Source organism: Drosophila ananassae (genome assembly GCF_017639315.1).
Source record: "Drosophila ananassae strain 14024-0371.13 chromosome Y unlocalized genomic scaffold, ASM1763931v2 tig00000188, whole genome shotgun sequence".
NCBI classification, from domain to species: Eukaryota; Metazoa; Arthropoda; class Insecta; order Diptera; family Drosophilidae; genus Drosophila; species Drosophila ananassae.
The window spans coordinates 58,062-77,889 of record NW_025319097.1 but is presented as its reverse complement, the minus strand read 5'-3'; the positions used below and the strand labels follow the sequence as shown (position 1 = coordinate 77,889).

Here is a 19,828-nt window from a genome sequence, read left to right as displayed (position 1 = left end):
GCGACAAGGAGACTAGTAAAGTTGGCCAACGGGAGCCACATAGAAACTCAAAGGGTACTCCTAACAACTGTAAGCTTTGGCAACAAGAAAAAGGATATGAATATGACAGTGTTGCCAGGCATGGGAGACAGCGCGGTGCTTGGATGGGATTTCCTCGCAGAATTCGGCACAACAATCAACTGCGCAGGCCACCAAGTCACGATCCCGAAGAGAGAGAGGTGGAGCGGATGCCTGGAGGATAGGCCTCGGAGGAATGGGATCGCGAGCAGGACAAAAGGTTTATCGAAGAAGAGCTGGCGGCGTTCAGGAATCAGAATGGTTGTTCAAACATAACCCAGCATAAAATCACGATGAAGGACGACATCCCAATTAAACAAAGATACTACCCAAAGAACCCCAAAATACAGGGGGAAATCAATGAAAAGGTGGAAGAGCTGCTGGAGAAGGGATGCATCGAACCGTCAAACAGCGCCTACAGCTCACCCATTGTCATGGTGAAGAAGAAGACGGGCCAGTGGAGGATGTGCGTAGACTTTCGGCAGATAAACGCAAAGTCAGTGAAGGATGCGTACCCGATGCCCAGAATAAACTTCATTTTGGAGCAATTGAGGTAGGTGAGCTGTAGGAGAGCCGGAAATACACGGCCTTTACTGTACCAGGAAAAGGTCTGTACCAATGGAAAGTGATGCCGTTCGGACTACACTCGGCCTCGGCAACATTTCAAAGGGCCTTAGACCAGGTAATAGGCCCGGACATGGCTCCCCACGCATTCGCGTACCAGGACGATATAATAGTGATCGGACGCACAAGGGAGGAGCACATGGCAAATTTGAAGGAAGTGTTCCGAAGACTGAAGGCGGCGAACCTAAGGATAAACACAGAGAAATGCCATTTCTTCAGGGAAGAGCTTTTGTACCTAGGCCACCGGATAACGAGTCACGGAATTGGTATGGATCCGGGAAAAGTCGCAGCGATCACGGAATTGGAACCACCAAAGAACGTGAAAGGGGTACGGCAGTTCATAGGAATGGCGTCGTGGTATCGACGGTTCGTTCCCGATTTCGCGGGGGTCGCAAAACCTTTGAACGATCTGCTGCGAAAGGGAACAAAGTGGGAGTGGACGTCGAGACAGCAAGAAGCGTTCGAAAAGTTAAAGTCACGTTTAGCAGAGGACCCGGTGCTGGCATGCCCAGACTTCACGAAGAAGTTTGTACTGCAAACGGACGCCAGCGATTACGGCGTAGGCGCAGTGCTGACGCAGGACACGGATGAGGGCGAGCGAGTGGTCGCTTACGCCAACCGAAGGTAAAGAGACGGGTGCCAAAGGTAATGGTGACGGACAATGGTGTTCAATTCACCAGCCGGAGCTTCAAAAAATTCCTCTAGGAGCTCGGAGTTCGCCACCAGTTCACTGCACCATACACGCCTCAGAAACCCGACGGAAAGGGCAAACCGGACGGTGAAGACGATGATCGCCCAGTTTGCAGGAAAAGACCAAAGGACGTGGGACGAGCACTGGCCAGAATTGATGCTGGAGGTGAACTCGAGCGTGTCGGACTCCACGGGTTACTCTCCGTGCTTCATCACCCAAGGCAGAGAGCCAAGAATGCCGAAAGCAATTTTCGACCAGGGGGCATTGGGGACAGGAGAAGCCCAAGCCACTCCCTCAGAAAATGCGGAAAAATTAAAAGAAGTGTTCGAGCTGGTGCGGAGAAACATGGAGCGCGCGGTGCAGGAGCAAGCTCGGCACTACAATCTGAGGAGACGAGAGTGGAGCCCGAAGATCGGCGACACAGTATGGGCAAAAGAGCACCATTTGTCCAAGGCGGCCGAAGGATTCGCGGCAAAGTTAGCGCCAAAATACGACGGGCCGAACAACGGTGGTGAACTTCGTGTCACCAGTGATTGCTGTGCTACGGCACGCTGGCACAAGGAAGGAAAAGAGGGCCCACCTGAGTGAGCTGAAAGCCCAAGCGCAGGAGTCGGCGCAGGCATAAACCACCGAAAAACAAAAAAAAAAAAAAACAAAAATTAAAAAAAAAAAATTAAAAATAAATAAAATAAAGGAAAAAATGTTATTAAAAAAAAAATGGAAAAAAATATTAGAAGAAAAATGAAAAGATGAAAAATGAAAAAAAAAGCAAAATAAAAGGAGAAAAAAAAATAAAATTAAAATAGGAAAAAAATATTAGAAAAAAAAATAAAATAAGAAAAAATATTAAAAAAAAAAAAAAAAGAAGGGGTAAACAAAAAAGAATTTATATACATAACAATATATATATACAACAGCATAGAATGACTCTGACGTTATCCGAAGAAGGGGGGAGGTGGATAAGGGTATCCACACACAAAAATATCCACACGCAACAACAAAAAAAAAACAATCAAAAACAAAAAAAATTATGTTGCAAAAAACAAACATGAAGCTGGAACCACAAAGCTTCTGTCGTTGAAGGGGGGAAGTGTGAGGAGACTGCCCCGAAGAAGGGGGGAAGTGTGAGGAGATTAGATCTCCCACACACCAATACAGGTGGCAAGAGGGGCAACAGCGGGGGGGGAACATGCAAGTCAGCACTGCAGCGTCGGATGGGCCAGCGCTGCTGTGTTTAGAAATACGGAAGAAGAGAAAGGTATCAAGGGAGAAATGCGTCGAGCACAGACGGCATGGGGGGGGCAGCATCGGGGGCAAGAGGAACCAGCACGGCGTCGCGCACGGAAGAGGGCGAAAGAGGAGTCACCGTGGAACGTAACGGTCCCGGCCGGGCCTCCGCGGCCGCGCTCGAAGGTCATAGGAAACAGCGGGGACGGCGGGGAACGAAGCGGCCGGCGGCCGCGCAGCTGTGTTTACAAGATGCACAAAAACACAGAAATGCATTTGAATGTCCAGGGGGGGATCGCGGGGTATCGGGACGAAGTCCGATGACCGGCACAAAATAATGCGGATCGGAGGCCCGAACGGGGCAATCGGGGGGGAACAATAAAGAAAGCCCGCCGATAGAAAGACGGCGGGCTTGGAGAAAGCTAACGGAAAAAGTGAAGGAGCGGAGGATTAACGGCAGGAAGTGGATTCGCAAGGATTAACGGGCGCCTCTGGCACTATATAAGGAGGGCCCCTGGAGCGAATCGATGCCGAGTCTTCTAGGGAAGCTGGGAGAGTGAGTGAAAGACCCCCCGTGGGTAAGTCTGCCATTCAAGTTGGAAAGCTTCCTTGAAGAGTTAGGAGTACAGGCTGAAGGACCCCCCGTGGGTAAGTCCGACAGTCTTCAGTGCGGGCTATTAAAGCGAGTGAGCAAGGATATACGAAAATAGCTTAAGGACCCCCTGTGGGTAAGTCCGGCGGCGGTACGCGCATCAAATCGAGCAAGGAGTCAGGGGAAAAGGATCAAGGACCCGCGGCAAAGCTGAGGCCCAAGGGTAAAAGAGTCGGGTGGAGTTATTCCCGGACACGACAGGTATCCTGGTGTAGTGGCGGCAGCAACGGATCAGCCTGGCGTACGCCTTGTCTGCTCCTGACCGTTCGATCCAGGTGTGATCCTGTAACGCGAGGGCTAACCAACCCGGGAACTCAAGCCCATTTGTGAAACCAGGCAGGGACACCCCGGGAAGTCAAGAGAATCCTGAGACATGTCGATCTTGGTTATAGGGCGAGTTGCTTTTCCTGAAGCAGTTTTCAATTTGACAGCACGAACTCTACCATCTGTTCCTGTGTGAATTGAGATGACCCTTGCAAGTGGCCAGGCTGCTGGCGGAGTATTCGAATCCTTGATGAGAACAACTGATCCCAATTCCACATTGGGTGTTCCCCACTTGGGGCGATGCTGTAGCGTAGTTAGGTATTCCTGGTGCCAGCGCTTCCAGAATCCTTGGTATAGTGCTTGAACTCCCTGCCAGTAGTCCAGTCGATTTTCCTGTATGTGGCTCATGTCGCCTTCGAGAATTGTTGTGAATGATCTGCCTATAGGTGTGCTGGAGACAGATATGTGACGTCGGTGTCCGGTGTATAATACAGTGGTCTTGAGTTTACCACTGCACTTATCTGTGCTAATAGGGTGTGCATCTGTTCAAACGTTAGGATAGTGTTGCCAATGACGCGGCGCAGGTGAAGCTTGACTGATCTTAAGGAAGACTCCCACTTTCCTTCCCAGTGAGGTGCGTACGATGGAATGAAGACCCATTTAATGCCTTCATCAGCCAATGTCTGCGAGACTCGATCCTTATGCTGTGAAGATGCCAGGAGTTGTTGCATCTCGTCCAATGCTCGCCTTGCTCCTACAAAGTTCCTGCCATTATCACTGTAGATTTGTGCACATTTTCCTCGGAGCGACATGAATCTTCTCAGAGCTGCCAGAAATGTCTCTGTGCTGAGATCAGTGGCTAGTTCCAGGTGTAGTGCCGAGGTGACGAGGCACACGAAGAGGCATATGTATCCCTTTGACTTCTTAGCGTTGCGACCCTTTCGATCCTTGAGAGTAATTGGTCCAGCGTAATCACATCCAGAATTGACAAAGGGAAGTGATTGTGTGATTCTGATACTTGGCAAGTCGGACATGAGTTGATGCGTAGTATGGTGTCTTTGACGAAAGCATCTGATACAGTTGTGGGTGACCTTTCTTATCAGGTTGCGTGCTCCTACTATCCAATATCGTTGGCGAACTATTAAAAACAGTGCAGATGTGCCTGGATGTAAGTTTACCGAGTGCTCGTGTTCCAGGATTAGCTTCGTAATGTGGTGTGCCTTAGGGAGTAATATCGGGTGTTTGACTTCTTCTGGTAATTCTTATGGTAACTCAAACGGTCTCCAACTCGTAGCGAACCATCCTGTCCAATGTACGGGGTTAGCTTGAATAACTGCGACCTGTTTCGCAGTGGTTGATCCTTTTGTTTAAGCCTTCTGTCATCTCCAAAGCACGCCTGTGCGTTCCGCAGGCATACTACTTGTGCTGCCTTGATTTCTTCAAAAGACAGTATCGTGGATTCGACTCGTTTTCGTGGTTCTTTCAGTCTTTGAATAAAACGGTATGTACCAGCCTTTGCCAGGATGAGGCGCGGTGGGCTAGTTCGTCAAATTCTGATAATGAATTGTCCATCTTCTTCAGAGTGAGCATGGCTGTTGTTTTCAATTCGTCCTGTGCATGGGTTTCTGAAATATTCAAAGAGAGTTCTGAGTTTTGCATTTTGACTGTATACTCATCTTCATCGTGTAGCCAAGTTGGTCCGTTCCACCAGAGGTGAAATTCCATGAGCTGTGTAGCCATCATTCCCCTCGATGCACAATCTGCGGGGTTTTCCTTTGAGCTTACGTGATGCCAGGCGTATCGTGGCAACGTTTCAAGAATTTCCGATGTGCGATTTGCGACAAATGTTTTAATCTTCGATGGTGGGTATGATAACCAAGCTAATACAATTGTTGAATCACACCATGCGTAAACTTGTATATCCTTGTGTCGTAAACCATCCTTGAGTGATCGTACCAGGCGACTTAGCAGCAATGCTCTACAAAGCTCCAGCCGCGGTAGTGATTGTTGTTTCAGTGGTGCTACCCTAGTTTTGGCAGCCACCAATGAAACCGAATATGTTCCGTCTTCATGTCGAAACCTACAGTAAACGGCAGCAGCGTATGCCTTGGTTGATGCGTCGGAAAAGGCGTGTAGTTCAATCGAGTCCTCCCTGTTGGGAACAAATCGTGATACTCTCAGTTTTTTTAGCGTGTCGAGATCTGCTCTGCACTTGAGCCATGGTTCGGCAATGTTTGGTGGAAGCTTCGTGTCCCAGCCCAGGTCCAATAGCCATAACTGTTGAAACATGATTTTAAATTGAACCACAATCGGCGATAATAAGCCAAGAGGGTCAAAGATACGCGCAACATCTGATAGGATTTGCCTTTTAGTACAATTCGGATTTGATGTCAAGCCTGTCTTGTACTGTGAGGAGATTAGATCTCCCACACACCAAGACAGGTGGCAAGAGGGGCAACAGCGGGGGGGGAACATGCAAGTCAGCACTGCAGCGTCGGATGGGCCAGCGCTGCTGTGTTTAGAAATACGGAAGAAGAGAAAGGTATCAAGGGAGAAATGCGTCGAGCACAGACGGCATGCGGGGGGCAGCAGCGGGGGCAAGAGAAACCAGCACGGCGTCGCGCACGGAAGAGGGCGAAAGAGGAGTCACCGTGGAACGTAACGGTCCCGGCCGGGCCGCCGCGGCCGCGCTCGAAGGTCATAGGAAACAGCGGGGACGGCGGGGAACGAAGCGGCCGGCGGCCGCGCAGCTGTGTTTACAAGATGCACAAAAACACAGAAATGCATTTGAATGTCCAGGGGGGGATCGCGGGGTATCGGGACGAAGTCCGATGACCGTCACAAAATAATGCGGATCGGAGGCCCGAACGGGGCAATCGGGGGGGAACAATAAAGAAAGCCCGCCGATAGAAAGACGGCGGGCTTGGAGAAAGCTAACGGAGAAAGTGAAGGAGCGGAGGATTAACGGCAGGAAGTGGATTCGCAAGGATTAACGGGCGCCTTTGGCACTATATAAGGAGGGCCCCTGGAGCGAATCGAGGCCGAGTCTTCTAGGGAAGCTGGGAGAGTGAGTGAAAGACCCCCCGTGGGTAAGTCTGCCATTCAAGTTGGAAAGCTTCCTTGAAGAGTTAGGAGTACAGGCTGAAGGACCCCCCGTGGGTAAGTCCGACAGTCTTCAGTGCGGGCTATTAAAGCGAGTGAGCAAGGATATACGAAAATAGCTTAAGGACCCCCTGTGGGTAAGTCCGGCGGCGGTACGCGCATCAAATCGAGCAAGGAGTCAGGGGAAAAGGATCAAGGATCCGCGGCAAAGCTGAGGCCCAAGGGTAAAAGAGTCGGGTGGAGTTATTCCCGGACACGACAGGTATCCTGGTGTAGTGGCGGCAGCAACGGATCAGCCTGGCGTACGCCTTGTCTGCTCCTGACCGTTCGATCCAGGTGTGATCCTGTAACGCGAGGGCTAACCAACCCGGGAACTCAAGCCCATTTGTGAAACCAGGCAGGGACACCCCGGGAAGTCAAGAGAATCCAGATCCAGGCGCTGGAGCGTATGCACAGCGATCCACCTGGAGTCAAAAGAGACGCGACGCCCAAACCTCTGGCCTACCAAAGATCCTGCGGGGCGTAGGCACGCAGGTGTTTGGAGGCGAGTGGCGAACGCGACCGGGGGCGTGTCCTGTAGGGTAGGAAGGCCCTTCGTGCCCTGATCCGGCCGCTAAGCAGCGAGGAGCATATCCTGCCCGGCGTATGCCTGGGAGGTGAGCCACTCGGTCTGTTAACACGGATTAGGTGCCGGCCACGGCGAAAGGGCAAATCCAGGCAGGTCAAAGGTTCCGAGTCCACGGCACCCCAAGCGGAGATACAGCAACGGCAGAGGCGACGACGAGGGAGCAGCGGCAACAGGAGAGCAGCGACGACGAGGGAGCAGCGGCAGCAGCATAGCCGCGACGACGAGGGAGCAGCGGCAACCGTAGAGCAGCGACGACGAGGGAGCAGCAGCGACGGACAGGCAGCGGCGGCGGAAGACGACAAGCAGCAACACAGCAGCAACACAGGCCCCAAACGAAGGGAACCGAGAACCGCCGCACGACCTGCCGGGCGCAAGCTTTGGGAGGGCGTGCGTATTGGCACCAACCCGGAGCGGGGATCGGGGATCGACGGGAGGACGAGCGGTCGGTCGGCTGAGCCAGACAGCCGGTGAGATTCTCTTTATTGCTTTGTAAATTAATTACAATAAAGGGGATTTATTTGAAAAGAAGCAATACCGTGTTATTTCTGGGCTCGGGCAATCACGTCGAATCAATAAATTCGGTGGAACGTACCCTCAACCTCTGTGAGCTAGCCGCGGCGTTTGTTGCGAGCAAAACATAGCTAAAACAGTTCGTTACACCTGGCGCCCAAACTACGTGATTGCTTTAGAGTCTAGGAGTAACACCGCTTCAAGATGGGGAGGAAAAACTGGATCTGCGCGCTTCGCAAAGAAGAGTTGTGCGAAGTGTGCAGAGAGCTCGGTCTCGCAGCGGATGGAACCGTAAAGAGCATGAGGGCACTGGTGGCAAGGTGGGCCGAAGAAAGAAAGGAGGATGAAGTGATGGTGGTCGCGCGGGGATTCGAGGAGAAGTTCGCGCAGAGGACCACGCCGAGGCAGAGAGCGGTGAGCGAATCGGAAAAGCTCATCCAAAGTCTGGCAGTGCCGGAACTGAAGAGCATGAGGAGCATGGAGCCACAAGCGCGGAAGCCAGTCCCGGTACAGGTGGACTATGCGAAGGTGGCGAGACAAGTCCGAGAGTGGTCGTTCCGATTCGACGGAACAGGGGATCCTCTCGAGTTCGTGGACCGAGTAGCATGGTCTGCCAAAACATACGGGATGGATATAAACACAATCCCGCGAGCGATGCCCGAACTACTCCAGGGCAGAGCGCAAAAATGGTTCCTAATGAACGACGAGGAGTGGCTCACATGGAAGGAGTTCAGAAGGAGCTGCGAGGCCTTTTTCCTGCCAAAAGGATACTTCGAGAAATTGGCAGACCAGGTAAAGCAGAGGAAGCAACAGCGAGGAGAGCCTTTCAAAGAGTACATGGTGGACCTTCAGGCGCTGATGAAGCCGTTAGGAAAGTCCACAAAGGAGGTCATCGATAGGCTCGTGGAGAACTGCATGCCACGCATGAAGATGTTCATGAGACCCTACGCATGTGCATCACTTGAGGAGGTCATGGGTCTAGCCGAAGAATTCGAAGAGCTGGCTTTGGAGGAGGAGGTCTTCAATAGACAGTCCCCAGCGGTAAACAGAAGATGGCCAAAGGATGAGTTGCACCATAAACCACAGGAGCAACAGAGCCATCCAGGACAGGGATGGGGGCAGAGATGGCAGCCGGAGGAGCATCGCCAAATGCCACAGCAACAGCAGCCGAGCCAGCAATGGGCAGGCCCAAGGCAACAACAGCCGAACCAACAATGGGCAGCAAACCAAATCCAAAGGCAGCCGAATATGCAGCGGGCAGCGACGCCTAGACAGGGACACGTAGAAAACCCAGCAACAGATGCGTGCAACAGATGCGGAGGCATGGGCCATTGGGCCAGCGGGTGCAGAAACCCCAGAATTTTGTTCTGCAGGATGTGCGGCGCAGTGGGGGTGAGAAGCACGGAATGCTGCCAGAGAGCGGGAAACGTGCAGCGATCCCAGCCATAGAGAGGAAGGCGGAGATCGCGAGGTGCTGCCTCTCAGAGATAGTTGGAGGATTAACCGGAGACGATCAGCAATTGGCGGCGGTCATCAAGGTCGGAGGAGCAGAAGTGAGGGCCATGGTGGACACCGGGGCAACGGCTAGCTTCATTTCAGAAAAGCTAGCAGAGGACCCGGGAATCGCCCGAGAACGGAAAGCGACAAGGAGACTAGTAAAGTTGGCCAACGGGAGCCACATAGAAACTCAAAGGGTACTCCTAACAACTGTAAGCTTTGGCAACAAGAAAAAGGATATGAATATGACAGTGTTGCCAGGCATGGGAGACAGCGCGGTGCTTGGATGGGATTTCCTCGCAGAATTCGGCACAACAATCAACTGCGCAGGCCACCAAGTCACGATCCCGAAGAGAGAGAGGTGGAGCGGATGCCTGGAGGATAGGCTGTCCATAGCGATAGCGGGACCCTCGGAGGAATGGGATCGCGAGCGGGACAAAAGGTTTATCGAAGAAGAGCTGGCGGCGTTCAGGAATCAGAATGGTTGTTCAAACATAACCCAGCATAAAATCACGATGAAGGACGACATCCCAATTAAACAAAGATACTACCCAAAGAACCCCAAAATACAGGGGGAAATCAATGAAAAGGTGGAAGAGCTGCTGGAGAAGGGATGCATCGAACCGTCAAACAGCGCCTACAGCTCACCCATTGTCATGGTGAAGAAGAAGACGGGCCAGTGGAGGATGTGCGTAGACTTTCGGCAGATAAACGCAAAGTCAGTGAAGGATGCGTACCCGATGCCCAGAATAAACTTCATTTTGGAGCAATTGAGGTAGGCAAAATTTTTCAGCAGCCTCGACCTTAAGGATGGCTATTGGCAAATCCCCCTTGAGGAAGAGAGCCGGAAATACACGGCCTTTACTGTACCAGGAAAAGGTCTGTACCAATGGAAAGTGATGCCGTTCGGACTACACTCGGCCTCGGCAACATTTCAAAGGGCCTTAGACCAGGTAATAGGCCCGGACATGGCTCCCCACGCATTCGCGTACCAGGACGATATAATAGTGATCGGACGCACAAGGGAGGAGCACATGGCAAATTTGAAGGAAGTGTTCCGAAGACTGAAGGCGGCGAACCTAAGGATAAACACAGAGAAATGCCATTTCTTCAGGGAAGAGCTTTTGTACCTAGGCCACCGGATAACGAGTCACGGAATTGGTATGGATCCGGGAAAAGTCGCAGCGATCACGGAATTGGAACCACCAAAGAACGTGAAAGGGGTACGGCAGTTCATAGGAATGGCGTCGTGGTATCGACGGTTCGTTCCCGATTTCGCGGGTTTCGCAAAACCTTTGAACGATCTGCTGCGAAAGGGAACAAAGTGGGAGTGGACGTCGAGACAGCAAGAAGCGTTCGAAAAGTTAAAGTCACGTTTAGCAGAGGACCCGGTGCTGGCATGCCCAGACTTCACGAAGAAGTTTGTACTGCAAACGGACGCCAGCGATTACGGCGTAGGCGCAGTGCTGACGCAGGACACGGATGAGGGCGAGCGAGTGGTCGCTTACGCCAACCGAAGGTAAAGAGACGGGTGCCAAAGGTAATGGTGACGGACAATGGTGTTCAATTCACCAGCCGGAGCTTCAAAAAATTCCTCGAGGAGCTCGGAGTTCGCCACCAGTTCACTGCACCATACACGCCTCAGAAACCCGACGGAAAGGGCAAACCAGAGACCAGAGTCAGAGAGCCAAGAATGCCGAAAGCAATTTTCGACCAGGGGGCATTGGGGACAGGAGAAGCCCAAGCCACTCCCTCAGAAAATGCGGAAAAATTTAAAGAAGTGTTCGAGCTGGTGCGGAGAAACATGGAGCGCGCGGCGCAGGAGCAAGCTCGGCACTACAATCTGAGGAGACGAGAGTGGAGCCCGAAGATCGGCGACACAGTATGGGCAAAAGAGCACCATTTGTCCAAGGCGGCCGAAGGATTCGCGGCAAAGTTAGCGCCAAAATACGACGGGCCGAACAACGGTGGTGAACTTCGTGTCACCAGTGATTGCTGTGCTACGGCACGCTGGCACAAGGAAGGAAAAGAGGGCCCACCTGAGTGAGCTGAAAGCCCAAGCGCAGGAGTCGGCGCAGGCATAAACCACCGAAAAACAAAAAAAAAAAAAAACAAAAATTAAAAAAAAAAAATTAAAAATAAATAAAATAAAGGAAAAAATGTTATTAAAAAAAAAATGGAAAAAAATATTAGAAGAAAAATGAAAAGATGAAAAATGAAAAAAAAAGCAAAATAAAAGGAGAAAAAAAAATAAAATTAAAATAGGAAAAAAATATTAGAAAAAAAAATAAAATAAGAAAAAATATTAAAAAAAAGAAAAAAAAGAAGGGGTCAACAAAAAAGAATTTATATACATAACAATATATATATACAACAGCATAGAATGACTCTGACGTTATCCGAAGAAGGGGGGAGGTGGATAAGGGTATCCACACACAAAAATATCCACACGCAACAACAAAAAAAAAAAAAATCAAAAACAAAAAAAATTATGTTGCAAAAAACAAACATGAAGCTGGAACCACAAAGCTTCTGTCGTTCCCGAAGAAGGGGGGAAGTGTGAGGAGATTAGATCTCCCACACACCAAGACAGGTGGCAAGAGGGGCAACAGCGGGGGGGGAACATGCAAGTCAGCACTGCAGCGTCGGATGGGCCAGCGCTGCTGTGTTTAGAAATACGGAAGAAGAGAAAGGTATCAAGGGAGAAATGCGTCGAGCACAGACGGCATGCGGGGGGCAGCAGCGGGGGCAAGAGGAACCAGCACGGCGTCGCGCACGGAAGAGGGCGAAAGAGGAGTCACCGTGGAACGTAACGGTCCCGGCCGGGCCTCCGCGGCCGCGCTCGAAGGTCATAGGAAACAGCGGGGACGGCGGGGAACGAAGCGGCCGGCGGCCGCGCAGCTGTGTTTACAAGATGCACAAAAACACAGAAATGCATTTGAATGTCCAGGGGGGGATCGCGGGGTATCGGGACGAAGTCCGATGACCGGCACAAAATAATGCGGATCGGAGGCCCGAACGGGGCAATCGGGGGGGAACAATAAAGAAAGCCCGCCGATAGAAAGACGGCGGGCTTGGAGAAAGCTAACGGAAAAAGTGAAGGAGCGGAGGATTAACGGCAGGAAGTGGATTCGCAAGGATTAACGGGCGCCTCTGGCACTATATAAGGAGGGCCCCTGTAGCGAATCGAGGCCGAGTCTTCTAGGGAAGCTGGGAGAGTGAGTGAAAGACCCCCCGTGGGTAAGTCTGCCATTCAAGTTGGAAAGCTTCCTTGAAGAGTTAGGAGTACAGGCTGAAGGACCCCCCGTGGGTAAGTCCGACAGTCTTCAGTGCGGGCTATTAAAGCGAGTGAGCAAGGATATACTAAAATAGCTTAAGGACCCCCTGTGGGTAAGTCCGGCGGCGGTACGCGCATCAAATCGAGCAAGGAGTCAGGGGAAAAGGATCAAGGATCCGCGGCAAAGCTGAGGCCCAAGGGTAAAAGAGTCGGGTGGAGTTATTCCCGGACACGACAGGTATCCTGGTGTAGTGGCGGCAGCAACGGATCAGCCTGGCGTACGCCTTGTCTGCTCCTGACCGTTCGATCCAGGTGTGATCCTGTAACGCGAGGGCTAACCAACCCGGGAACTCAAGCCCATTTGTGAAACCAGGCAGGGACACCCCGGGAAGTCAAGAGAATCTTGATCCAGGCGCTGGAGCGTATGCACAGCGATCCACCTGGAGTCAAAGAAGACGCGACGCCCACACCTCTGGCCTACCATAGATCCTGCGGGGCGTAGGCACGCAGGTGTTTGGAGGCGAGTGGCGAACGCGACCGGGGGCGTGTCCTGTAGGGTAGAAAGGCCCTTCGTGCCCTGATCCGGCCGCTAAGCAGCGAGGAGCATATCCTGCCCGGCGTATGCCTGGGAGGTGAGCCACTCGGTCTGTTAACACGGATTAGGTGCCGGCCACGGCGAAAGGGCAAATCCAGGCAGGCCAAAGGTTCCGAGTCCACGGCACCCCAAGCGGAGATACAGCAACGGCAGAGGCGACGACGAGGGAGCAGCGGCAACAGGAGAGCAGCGACGACGAGGGAGCAGCGGCAACCGTAGAGCAGCGACGACGAGGGAGCAGCAGCGACGGACAGGCAGCGGCGGCGGAAGACGACAAGCAGCAACACAGGCCCCGCAACCAGAGTCCGTGAGTCCAAACGAAGGGAACCGAGAGCCGTTTCGGCGCCAGGCACCAAGACCGCACGACCTGCCGGGCGCAAGCTTTGGGAGGGCGTGCGTATTGGCACCAACCCGGAGCGGGGATCGGGGATCGACGGGAGGACGAGCGGTCGGTCGGCTGAGCCAGACAGCCGGTGAGATTCTCTTTATTGCTTTGTAAATTAATTACAATAAAGGGGATTTATTTGAAAAGAAGCAATACCGTGTTATTTCTGGGCTCGGGCAATCACGTCGAATCAATAAATTCGGTGGAACGTACCCTCAACCTCTGTGAGCTAGCCGCGGCGTTTGTTGCGAGCAAAACATAGCTAAAACAGTTCGTTACAGTACATCAGCTGATCGTCGATTGAATTCCAGTAAATTCCAAGTACCTTTACTGCTTCTTCTTCTCGTTCGGTGCTGGATTCGCGTCTGCAGATGCGTGATGAATTGGACACCCACTTGTCGATTTTCAATTTGGCGTGTGACATGAGTTCTAATAACTCATTCCTAATAGCTATTAGCTCATTCTCGTTGTTCGATCCAGTAAGTACATCGTCTACGTAGAAATCCTCCAAAAGGATTTTCGATGCAATAGGATATTGCTCCTTGTCATCATATGCCAGTTGTTCTAACACTCGTACAGCCAGGTATGGTGTACAAGCGGTTCCATAAGTTACAGGGTCTAATTGATAGTGCTTAAGAGGCGCTGATGGATGCTCTCGCCAAACAATACGTTGATAGTTTTGATGATCGGGGCTTACCCAAATTTGGCGAAACATTTTGACGATATCTGCGGAGAATACGTATCTATACATTCTGAAGCGTAGGCATACGGAAAAGAGATTGCGTTGAATACTAGGCCCAATGTGTAATACGTCATTTAGTGCAACTCCGTTGGCGTCCTTAAATGACCCGTCGAATACGGCCCTAAGTTTTCGCCCAACTATAGGATGATGCGGCAAATAGAAGAAATTTCCTGAATCGAAGCTTGGTGTTCTGATTTCGTGCATATGGCCAAGACTGATGCATTCCTGCATAAACTTGATGTACTTTTCTCGTAAATCCTGATTGCGCTATAGTCGTCTTTCTAAAGCCATAAAGCGGGATTGCGCTCCCTGGAACGTGTCTGCAAATTTCGGGTTTGCTATTTTGAAAGGTAGCTCGACTATATACCTTCCAGCGTCATCCCTTTTGTGAGTCTCGAGGAAATGTTTTTCCACCTTGTTTTCGTCGGGATCCTTGTGTGCGTAGCTGCTTACTTCTTCTATCTCCCAAAATCGTTGTAGTGTAGTGTCAATGTTGCATGTGGAGAATAGAGTTGTAGTTGTTGGAGACTGATTAACTCCAACCGATGTGATGACCCATCCAAATATTGAAGATATGGCAATAAGATTGCCCATGTTGTCGTGCATCTTTTGGCCGGTTAGGGTGGCCCAAAAGTAGTCGCTCCCCAATAAAATGTCTATCGGGGCTACTGATGCAAAGTTGGTATCCGCCATCAGGAATCCATTGAACACATTGAGCGATGATGGATCGACATTGTGTCTCTGCAGCGAAGATGTGATCTTACTTAGAACGTGTGCTGTAATCTTAAGAGTGTTGTCCGAAACTCTAGATTTGAGATGCAGCTGAGTGACCCCTCTGGTTGCCTCAGCCTTGATGGCAGAAATTCCTGACACTAGAATTCGTAATGATGAACGTGCTAGCCCAAGTGCGTTGATGCAACGTTCCGAAATGTATGACAATTCAGATCCACTGTCGAATAGTAGCCGGCAGCTTGTATATATCCCATTTGCGTTTTGGACATATACCAATGCAGTGGACAGCGTGCTTTGGCAACGCCCATAATTGTTTGGAATTGCTACAGAGCCTTGTGCGTCTGCAGCCGATTGTGAGCCGTATGCTTGGGCGATGTGACTCACTGTCACCGATGTAGTGTGAGGAGCGTCCTGATTACGCTGGTCCTCCCTTCCTGTTGACACGGTCTGTGACGTATCCTGCGAACTGATCGTGGTTGCTGCAAAGCCTTGCGCGTTTGCAGCCGGTTGTTCATGCAATAAGGTATGATGCCGAGCATGGCATATCCTACAGTTGAATTTGGATTCACACTGCCTGGTAAAGTGTCCAGGCTTCAAACAGTTAAAATATACCGATTTCTCTTTTGCCGTTGCTCTTCGTTGTTCACAACTTAGCGCCAGAAAATCCGCAGTTGATAGCCAGATCGGGTCCGTTTATGTTGCCCTTGACGCCATTGCTTCTCTCGACAGCCATCATAATATGCATGTTTTCTCGCCTTTTCAACTTGCTTGATCTTGCCATCCCCGATGCTTTGTCGTTGACTAAGTTCAAACTCCTCACAGCGTGTATCCAGGAACTTGAACAAATCCTTGGTTGTTGGTGAGTTTAGATCGCGACTGTCCTCGATCCATTTGCGACGTGTTTCTGCATCCATTTTTTGCAAAATTAGAAAAATGATCCAGCAATCACGTGTGTTTTCCCCAATTGCGTCCAATGCACGAACTATTTCGTTTGCTCCATCAGTCACTTAGCACTGATACATCAATCTTTGTTGTTTCCGGTAGCTTTGTGAACTGTTCCAATAATGAAAACACAATATGGCGTGGTCTGTCGTACCTCTCGTTTAAACGCGACACTGCTGTTTCATATGCGCTGTCAGTAATTGGCAAATGTGCAATTAGATTCGCTGCTTCATCGGTCAATAGTGATTTCAAATAGTGAAACTTCTGTGTATCTGATAGTTGTCGCTTCTTATGGATAGTGCTTTTATAGATATCCCAAAATGCCGGCCATTCCTTGTAGTCTCCCGAAAAACGTTTGATTTGAATTTTCGGTAGTTCCTTATGCGTTGCTACCGCGTTCATTGCGTCATCTTGTGAAATAGGTGTGCTTGCTGCTTCAGAAACAGCCATTCGTTCTAGCATCTGTTGTTGTTGTTGTAGAAACCGGAAAAGTGCATCTCCATTACCCGGCATTGACTCATTGCTTTGAGTGCTTGTTTGTGGCTCCAGTGAGCGCTTTCCTGAGACAAGTAACTCCCTTGCCCTCAGGTACCTTCCTTCGTACTCCTCGAAGTCGTTGGCTGGATCTACATACCCATCGACCGCATCGTGAAGCGATGTCCTGTCGCCAATCTTCTCGAATTCGCTCCATGCCAAATCCAGTCGATCGAACAAGACATCGATTCCATCCTTCGTTTGTGTTGCAGGTAAACGCTCAGCTAAGGACACGATCCTCGTGATCGTACCCTTCAGTCTGCGGCGGCCTACAACAAGCAACTTGTATTCCTCCATTTAAGGCAATATTCCGTGTAGTGGTGAATTATTCCTCCAGTCAATCCGGCTCGAAGGACCAAACGTTACTATGGTCAGAAATGAAACTGCTTCTCAGTGGACTGTATATGAATTCTGTGGTGTTTATTGATTGACGGTTGAGAAATAACTGAATAAACTAAATGCGTCGCAGCGCTTTGATGCCTTAGGTATAATTACATGGATTTACATATGTGTGAGAAAGGGAAATTATTAAGTATATAAGAAAATGGCGGCGCGTCGATGACGTTGCCACGGTTATTTGTATATAGAACTTCTTACAATATGATTATTGATTGACGGTTAAGAAATAACTGAATAAACTAAATGCGACGCAGCGCTTTGATGCCTTAGGTATAATTACATGGATTTACATATGTGTGAGAAAGGGAAATTATTAAGTATATAAGAAAATGGCGGCGCGTCGATGACGTTGCCACGGTTATTTGTATATAGAACTTCTTACAATATGATTAAGGGGAAATGAGATTCATGTTGCCTAAATCTCAGCAGCATGAATAGATACAAAGTTGCCCAAATGCATTCCGTTCCTCAACAGCATAGTACTACAAGGGATGCCCAAGGAGAATGGTTACGAGGGCGTGCAACAAGGAGACAACAGGCCAGATAGAAATATCATTGGTATCTTATGAATGTTGGAGATCTCACCCACATTATTAAAATTTTTTTTGGTATTAACATTACATTTTTAGGAATTAGTTTGGGAGAATGTTAGCACCTACTGCCAAGACCTACTACCCTATATTATATATAACCCAGCTCTAGTAGACGGCGCCAGAAGCAGAAATCAGCATCATCAGCGGGAAGAATGACCGACTGACCGAAGCTAGCAAAAACCAAGCAAAACAAGCAATGCATGAACAAGCAATCTGAGTCAGCAGACTCAGAGGTGGATGACCCTGGCATTAACATTAGTTTAGCACGTCCATAACATTGGCCTTTCTTTGATTTAATTAAGTATAATTTAGCATATATAAGAATTGTTCTTCTGAAATAAAGATAGTTACGAAATCAGACTGAATCGTCTCGTTGTCGTCTCAGTGTCTAAACTACGGCACTTGAAACCCACCTACTTTGAGTGATCCTGTGTAAACGGCCCACAAGTAGACTTCATTATATAATCTACTTCGAGTGTTGCTCCCGGGAAACGGACCACAAGTAGAACCGCGATACCTAACCTACTTCGAGTGTTGCTCCTGACTAAAACGGACCACAAGTAGGAACAGCGTTATCCAACCCACTTCGAGTGTTGCTACCGTGAAATGGACTACAAGTAGGACCGGCCGATAAGGAATCAGCCGAAACACCGTACCATCAGTACTTGAGGAGAACCAGCCTAGGACTTCAAGAACCCCACCAGCCTGATCATGCAAGCGCCTGGTCAACCGAGCGGTCCCTTGCAGAATCCAGGTACATTTAGTCTGAACTTTCATACGTTCTTTTGACTACGACTCCGGGACCTACCGTTATGCCCGCGAGTTATGCCCGCGCATAACACTCTACGGACGAACAATAGGCATATTAATTCTCCCCCTTAATCCTCCCCCCTCACCTCGCCCCACGTTGGGCGCCAGGTGTAACGAACTGTTTTGCTATGTTTTGCGCGCAACAAACGCTGCGGCTAGCTCACAGAGGTTGAGGGTACGTTCCACCGAATTTATTGATTCGACGTGATTGCCCGAGCCCAGAAATAACACGGTATTGCTTCTTTTCAAATAAATCCCCCTTATTGTAATTAATTTACAAAGCAATAAGGAGAATCTCACCGGCTGTCTGGCTCAGCCGACCGACCGCTCGCCCTCCCGTCGATCCCCGATCCCCGCTCCGGGTTGGTGCCAATACGCACGCCCTCCCAAAGCTTGCGCCCGGCAGGTCGTGCGGTCTTGGTGCCTGGCGTCGAAACGGTTCTCGGTTCCCTTCCTTCGGACTCACGGACTCTGGTTGCGGGGCCTGTGTTGCTGCTTGTCGTCTTCTGCTGCCGCTGCCTGTCCGTCGCTGCTGCTCCCTCGTCGTCGCTCCTCTACGGATGCCGCTGCTCACTCGTCGTCGCTGCTATGCTGCTGCCGTTGCTCCCTCGTCGTCGCCTCTGCCGTTGCTGTTTCTCCGTTTGGGGTGCCGTGGACTCGGAACCGTTGGCTCGCCTAGATTTGCCCTTTCGCCGTGGCCGGCACCTAATCCGTGTTAACAGACCGAGTGGCTCACCTCCCAGGCATACGCCGGGCAGGATATGCTCCTCGCTGCTTAGCGGCCGGATCAGGGCACGAAGGGACTTCCTACCCTACCCACTCGCCTCCAAACACCTGCGTGCCTACGCCCCGCAGGATCTATGGTAGGCCAGAGGTTTGGCATCGCGTCTCCTTTGACTCCAGGTGGTCCGCTGTGCATACGCTCCAGCGCCTGGATCAGGATTCTCTTGACTTCCCGGGGTGTCCCTGCCTGGTTTCACTATTGGGCGTGAGTTCCCGGGATGGCTATCCCTCGCGTTACAGGACCACACCTGGATTGAACGGTCAGGAGCAGACAAGGCGTACGCCATCCGTCGTTGCCGCCACTACACCAGGATACCTGTCGTGTCCGGGAATAACTCCACCCGACTCTTTTACCCTTGGGATTCCTTGCTCGTTTCGATGCGCGTACCGCCGCCGGACTTACCCACAGGGGGTCCTTAAGCTATTTTCGGATATCCTTGCTCACTCGCTTTAATAGCCCGCACTTAGGACTGTCGGACTTACCCACGGGGGGTCCTTCAGCCTGTACTCCTAACTCTTCAAGGAAGCTTTCCAACTTGAATGGCAGACTTACTCACGGGGGTCTTTCACTCACTCTCCCAGCTTCCCTAGAAGACTCGGCCCCGATTCGCTCCAGGGGCCCTCCTTATATAGTGCCAGAGGCGCCCGTTAATCCTTGCAAATCTACTTCCTGCCGTTAATCCTCCGCTCATTCACTTTCTCCGTTAGCTTTCTCCAAGCCCGCCGTCTTTCTATCGGCGGGCTTTCTTTATTGTTGCCCCCCGATTGCCCCGTTTGGGCCTCC

The 19,828-nt window shown here is 50.7% G+C and overlaps 2 protein-coding genes across 2 annotated transcripts; both read right to left on the bottom strand.

The window, feature by feature from the left end:
• Positions 1–3,955: 3,955 nt before the first annotated feature.
• LOC123258261 lies at positions 3,956–4,549 on the bottom strand. Its single transcript, XM_044718132.1, has one exon. The coding sequence runs from the start codon at positions 4,547–4,549 to the stop codon at positions 3,956–3,958; it is 594 nt and encodes a 197-aa protein (XP_044574067.1).
• Positions 4,550–15,982: 11,433 nt separating this feature from the next.
• On the bottom strand, positions 15,983–16,756 carry LOC123258260. The gene has a single exon (XM_044718131.1). The coding sequence runs from the start codon at positions 16,754–16,756 to the stop codon at positions 15,983–15,985; it is 774 nt and encodes a 257-aa protein (XP_044574066.1).
• Positions 16,757–19,828: the final 3,072 nt, after the last annotated feature.